This window comes from Chaetura pelagica, unplaced genomic scaffold (assembly GCF_000747805.2).
Source record: "Chaetura pelagica isolate M959 unplaced genomic scaffold, ChaPel_1.0 scaffold117, whole genome shotgun sequence".
NCBI lineage: Eukaryota > Metazoa > Chordata > Aves > Apodiformes > Apodidae > Chaetura > Chaetura pelagica.
Genome location: NW_009954185.1, coordinates 891438 through 898561, shown reverse-complemented (window position 1 = coordinate 898561; position 7124 = coordinate 891438). Strand labels below are relative to the sequence as shown.

Below are 7124 nucleotides of genomic sequence, written 5' to 3'. Positions count from 1 at the left end.
CTTATCACATTCTGTTTCTGCTCCAGGCCCTATTTCTGAATGCATTTTTGCAGTGGAACCTCTTAAACTATGAAAATAGAACCACAAGATCACCCTCCATCACAAACATCAAGTTAATATAAGTGGTCCCAAATAAGAGCTTGCATCAAGTAGTGATATCTAGTTAAATGAACTCATGCTTTCAAAGTGAAAACTATGATTAACTAAATCACTATGAGAAAACATTGGAAACCTGATTTGAAATGTCATTTAGCCCACCCAAAACTAAACTGAGGACCAATATCTGAGGTGTGGGTTATGATTTTGAGTGTCCAGCCTGAAATAACTCTGGTTCAGCTAACAGAGGTACTGAGAACCCAAACTGTTTCTCTATAAGGCATAAAGTATTTCTAAGGGTTCAATGCATGCATCCAGCACAGGCCATGAGAAATGCCTGGCTATTTTAAGACTTTCCTGCTTCAATGTAAGGTTGCAGCCTCTACAACAAGCATCCCAGGAACCTCACTAATTGGGTTGGGGGGGGGGGTTTGGTTTCTTGGTCTCTGATGTCTGTGTTGTAACCCATCCAGACCTGTAAGCTTCAGGCCCAAAGAAGATGCAAGAGGTCACTTCTGATAGACATGAAGATATCCCTGGCAAGGGCAAATGCTCAGCCCTCAGAATTCAGGGAAGTAAGAACACAACATTTGCCAAGATTCTCTTAATACATAGCCACTCTGTTTCATATCAGCACAGAAGAAAGGTTAGTCCTCAGTGACTTCAGTGCAGATAGTCTCAATGAGATTTACAGCTACTCTCAGTTTCCAATTGATAAAAGCCAGTAGTAGAATCTAGTTTTAACATTTTTTATTTGGAGTTCTCAAGTGTCTTTTTGTCTTCCATACAAAGAAGGACATTTAAAGTTTCTATCTTATTTTATTCTCATGGAGCTTACAGGACTTCCCCTACTGGTTCTGCATAATCTGAAACAGCAAACAATAAACTGGCAGCAATTCTTATTTTCCTCCACCTCTCAAACTTCTCAATTCCCAGAGATTCTGGGAATCTCTGTCTCCAACTGTCGACACAGGGAAATTAGTACTGAGATGTTGGGTGGAGGAAGAGTTTCATAAGCAGCCCTTTGGTGCTAAGAAATGCAGTTGGTTGCCAGCTTTCAGACAAGGAGGAATAGGAAAGAAGTGCTTTGTGGGAGCCAAAAATGTTAGAGCAATGTAAAAAAAACATGTTACATCAGATTTAGAACTTCTGCAGTCCTGTATGAGAATAGGGAGGAAGGCAGGTGGGAGGGGAGATGGGAAGGGGAAGCCATAAAAAGGGTTTTTATTCTGTATTTCTCTTACTGACTGATGCAAACAAAGAAAACATGCTAAGATTTTTCTTTAGCCTCCACTACCCTATTTTATTCTCAGGCCTCATCACTGCAAGTTAGCCAAGTTTCAGGCTTCCTGACTAGTATCTGATATGTTCTTGTAGAAACAAGAAGAAAGATAGGTCCAAACAAAACCAAACAATGTGGGGGCAGGTGGTTAGAAAATAGGCCAAGAGCCTTAATTCATACCTATCAATCCAATGAACACTAAGGCTTTGCTGGTATTGCCAACTCAAGTCTTCTACTCAGCTAATAAAAAGCCATTTAACAGGCTTTTTGGGAACTAGTAAAAGAAAAACAGAAAAAGAAAAAAGGAATGGAAACTCAAATCTACATGTTGCCACTAAGGCCTGTCTCCCACAGGAAGCAAAGCAAATGAAAACACAACAAAAATATTTTTAGAAAACCATTCTCATGTTATTGATGATGTGACCCAAGTCATGAAGCAGGACAGTTCTGAGCAAAGCCGATTTCCTGCTATTCCATCTCCATCTCTGTCTGTCTTTTGGCCTTAGGTCAGGGTGTCTCTAGGGACGTTTGAAGTGCATTTTATTTTGAGAAAGTTTGTTTTTCCCGGAAGAATCACAAGGGGAATTCTGAGATATCACAGCAAATCCCATCTGCCAAGCACAGATTTCTCAAGGTGCCTGGACAGCTTAACCTTTTCTTTGCCTGTGTCAGTGTAAAAGAGAGGTGCAGAAGGAAAAAAAAAAAAAAAAAAGATTTCTAACCTATTAATTCCTGTTTTTCTGCTAAAAGGAAGAACTTCTGCTCTGCTTCTTTTATCCCCTCCTTGTAGTAGGCAGAATCCTTTTTTAGTAAATTTTTAACTAGGAATTTGTAACCTTCATTGAATTTCCCAATATAGCCATTCTTGAAAAGAAAAATCAAACTGTGATACAGCTTAAGAAAAAAAAAAAAAAAAAAAAAACCATTAATTTCAAGCTTTGCCTTGAAATCTAGAGAGAAGTTCTTTCCAGAGTTACCAACTGGATTGCACTCATACTGATTAAAAAGAGTCTGATTAAAAGCAGATGGGTAACTTGAATTAGGTTACTTCAGCATAGGTTGAGATCTGACTTAAAAAATCAGAGAACACAAAATCTGGGCTGTTTTGCTGATATTAGAAATAAATGTCCTTCAAGGAAGAAAAACCCAAGCACAACAAAAATAAGACACTTTTCTCTACTGAGGAGGCAAGGCTATTCACATCTGCTTTCTGCACTTCATTGTGTTACTGCAACAAGTACGGGGACAGTTTGTTAGAACCTTAATTTGTACCTGCAACCCAATGAATGCCAGAGCTTCTGAAAAAAAAAAAAAAAAAAAAAAAGCCATTAATTTCAAGCTTTGCCTTGAAATCTAGAGAGAAGTTCTTTCCAGAGTTACCAACTGGATTGCACTCATACTGATTAAAAAGAGTCTGATTAAAAGCAGATGGGTAACTTGAATTAGGTTACTTCAGCATAGGTTGAGATCTGACTTAAAAAATCAGAGAACACAAAATCTGGGCTGTTTTGCTGATATTAGAAATAAATGTCCTTCAAGGAAGAAAAACCCAAGCACAACAAAAATAAGACACTTTTCTCTACTGAGGAGGCAAGGCTATTCACATCTGCTTTCTGCACTTCATTGTGTTACTGCAACAAGTACGGGGACAGTTTGTTAGAACCTTAATTTGTACCTGCAACCCAATGAATGCCAGAGCTTCTGATGGTGTTCTCAACCCAAGTCTTCTATTCAGGTGCTGCAAGGCTATTCAGCAGAGACCCAGAGATGTCCCCCTTCTCTGCTAGAACATAAGCAAGCCCAGTGCTCACTTGGAACTTACCCAAAAGTATTCTCAGTAGATTTAAGTTTTGGGGCAGTAAGTTCACGTTCTCCATTATGTGCCTTTTGTTCAGGAGCTCCCTTCTTACGATCCCAGATACTTTTCATTTCTTCTTTGGGTGCTTTTCCTTTATCCTTGTCATCTTTTACCTGCTCAGGAGATAACGTAAATCATAGAACAAAAACAAGAAACACAGAGAAAAAAAGAAGGGGGAAAAAAAACAGTCACAATGAGGCATTCTCAGTAACAACTAAGGATCACAGATTTCTTGGTGTTAATGACTAACTATGAAACTGTTTTCAAAATGTTTTATGTGCTTTATGGTAGAAGTAGTCTGTAAAGCACTAAAATGTGACACATCACCACTCTACTGTGCTGATTTGAATCTAAGACAAAAACAACTTGAAGAAAATTATCAGTCTTCTGTGAAAATTTGTTGTGGCCATGGGACTATGCTACCACATTGCTTCATTCTGCAACTGCATCCCACTGAGGCATCCCAACCCTCTTCCCTCCCACTGCAGTGTCCTTCACCTGCTTCCTACCAAGATTCTGGGTTGCAAACTCTTTTGGATTAGGCTTGTTGATACATTCTTGCTACAAGGTTTTGGTTTCTAGAGCAATACAATAACACATAAACTACGTTTGCTCAACAAAGTTCATGCTTTTTCAGTGTCATAAGAGACAAACACTTCAGTATTGCAAGAATAATGGTCAAAACACAAAATTATCTTTATATTGGAGTAAAACTTACTCTGACAAAAAGCACAGTCCTACCAGGGGCTAGTAGTGGATAGTGTTATCAGACATGAATATTTCATTCTATGAAGAAGCAAAAGTTCTCTCCAGATACACTAGAACAATTCCCTCTATCCTTACAAAGCTTTTTCCTAGCATTCTCAGTAATAGTAAAGTATATTTACTGCATGGATTTCACTCTCCAGTGTACCTTCAGACTTACAAGCTTGAAGTATTTATCAATACCACAATGGCCTGATCCCAGGATGCTAAGTCATTGACTGATTAAAGTTCTTTATTCGCGGGTTAAATTATTCCCACTCAGTTAGTTAGACTACAAGCCTAAATAAACTTTCAACAGCATGAAATGCAAATGAAACATTTGCCTCCAGAATATTTTTCTGGGGTTTTTTGTTTGTTTGTTTTGTTTTCCACAGCTCTACCCCATTGAAAGAAGATTCTAGAAATAAATACCTTTTGTGAAAAATTCATATGAAGACCTTTAGAAAAAAAAAATATTAAAAAATGTGTTCCATGGAAGCCTGTTGTCATCTCATTTGCTAACTAGGAAGAAAAATAACTTCCACAACAGTCCTGTCTGTGACACAAGTGCTTTTATGGAGTTATAAGCTTTACCTTGAAATACACACAGCCAACCTCACAAATTTCTATCCTTCCTCATCAAAGAAGAACTGTAAACATAATATCTTTACCATCAAGAGATGAGTTCAGAGTCTTCAAAGTTAAGATCCTCCCTGAGGTGTATTAGGCTGCTGAATGAAGTCCCAAAGTCAGCCTCTGACTTTACCTAAGGCCAGTCTGTTTGCTTGCAGAAACTCATTTGATAGACAATGCCAAGGTGTCACACACTACAACAGAGTACTGAGTGGTTAAACTACTTGAGTAAATTTGCCACAGTTGAGAGATGTTGGACACAACCCAGAGAGGCATTTGCTCTGTCCTGAGAGCAGACAGCAGCAGCGCAGACTTTCCTCACCCTCTCCTGCCAACAGGCTTTAGCCTCGACCTGGCAGGAAGGCCCTGATAGACAAGAGGGGAGTTCAATTTCCACGACTGTGCATTCTTTGGCCATGATGTGGTAGCTGCTAGCAAACAAGGCCATTCTTACTAGCAGCCTCAAGGAATAGTTTTCTGTGTTCTAGGAGCTGAGCTGAGACAACTGCGGCTATTCATTGAGCCTAATGAATGCCATCAGACATCTTTTGGGTGCTTCCAGATTGAGCCTAATGAATGCCATCAGACATCTTTTGGGTGCTTCCAGATCTGGGCAAGATTGTAGCTGGTGATCATGTTCACAGCAAAAATCTCTGCTGCCTGTTAGCAATCTTCTAACCCTTCAGTCCCAGTCAGGATGACAGTAAAATCAGTGATGTTGATTGCTGCAAAATTTCACATGCCGAGATGTCTGTGTTGGGATTTGGAGAGCACAGGATTTCCTCTGCTGAGATTTTCATCAAGATCTTTCTAAGTCTCATTAAAAAGCCAATACTACCGGCTGCCTGATGTATTGAAGTCCACTGGGGAGGGTCATATCTGTTACATCTTAATTGAAATCACTGAGAAAACTAATATTAAAACAAAATAGTTAAAAAGTTAACATACTAGGAAATAGCATTTCAGAAGCCAGTAAGATTTATGGTGATGTGCCTGCATGTGAGAAAACCATTAATGCAGCTCAGCCTCTTTATTCAAAAATATGATAAAAGAAGATATTACAGAAACATTTCACAGCTTCTGGGTCCAAGCCTTCTCCTCCTAATTTTAATGCCAAAACAGAAAGTGATTAGCACAGAAGTAGAAACCATTATGTCCCATTCCAAAGGCACACCACAGAAAAAGTCCTTCCCCTTGTCTCATTGCTTCCTGAAATTTTAAGTTAATATAGCTTCTGACCAATTCAGTAAAAAGGACTACTACACTTACTCCAGCTGGAGTAGGCAGGTGAAAACAGTTTACATGCTCTCTCCAATCTAGACCATTAAGTCAAGATGGAACAAGACCAAAAGCATGCTTAGCTAATTTCCAGCACATTTATTTATATTTCAATCTTTTTCTACACTGCTTCTTTCCTGTTAGAGTGTTACACTAATGTTTGAGAGTTGAGATTTCTCAATCAAGGGTTTGATCACCTTCAGACCACACAGAATCAGTTACTGAGGTTGAGGCCATTTGGCACATTTGATTCCTTATTTGGACTCATTTACTTGGGGACTTAAAAGCTGTGGGCATCTGAGTCTAGAGCTTCCATTTAGAGCCAACAGCCATATCCAAACACCATGAGAAAAGCAACTGTTGCAGCACGTCTAGCCCAACTGGAAGCAGGAAATACCAGGCATCTCACATCATGAGAAAGCTTGTTCTTATGAACTTTCCAGGCCACTTTTGAGAATCAAAAACTGTGGGGCAGTTCAGAAATGGAGACAGATTTTGCTTGCTAAAAACTGAACTTTACAGGCCAGATTTTGGTCACATTAAGAAAGTACATATGCTTGTGTTGCACAACTGCAAAAGCAAAATCTGATTATGTAGATACCTTGTATTTTTTCAGAATCTTGTTTGTGATAAACTGCCCTCCTCTTAACTGCAAATATGTTTCAGAAATAGGCTTCATTGAATTTGTATGTCCTTGAGACAGGGTGGAGGAGTGGAGATGGGAGCCTGTTCTTGATTTGGTTTGGAGTCTGAGATTGTAAATTTTTCTTCACAAGTCAATAAGCAACAACTGATGTTTTTGAAACTGAACAAAACATTTTGAATGCTCAGCTGGATACACATGCAAAAAATTTACCTTTTGGTGGATGAGTATTCAGCATTACACTCTAAGTGGGAACTCTCTTAAATTGTCTCAGCTTGATTATCCAAAAACAAAAGCACTAAAAATTGCAAGTCAGTTTTAAAAGTTTTACCAGTTCCCTGGAATAATACAGCCTTGTGGCTGTGGTTTAAAAGCATGATGAGAGCACCAGTGAGAGTTAACTGAGCTCTACATAAAAACATGCAGGATGATGGCATCTCAAATCCTCTCCCAAATACAAATTTGTGGTCAGTTACAGCCTCCTTTTTACATATATTCAAAGATTTTGTGGAACAGAGAATATTACAAGCCAATTCTGTCTTGTGAAGAACTCTTGACATAATCCATCCTTCATTTTTATTTGCCCCACT

General features: G+C 38.9%; 1 protein-coding gene across 2 annotated transcripts in view; it reads right to left on the bottom strand.

Annotated features, from left to right (window-relative positions):
• Positions 1-7124, bottom strand: part of CALD1 (caldesmon 1) — a 95180-nt gene that overhangs the window by 19351 nt on the left and 68705 nt on the right. For both annotated transcript variants that reach the window (XM_010002930.1, XM_010002932.1), the window contains exon 4: positions 3201-3349. In XM_010002930.1, coding sequence (XP_010001232.1) covers positions 3201-3349 — 149 coding nt within the window. The remainder of the gene's footprint in view (positions 1-3200; positions 3350-7124) is intronic.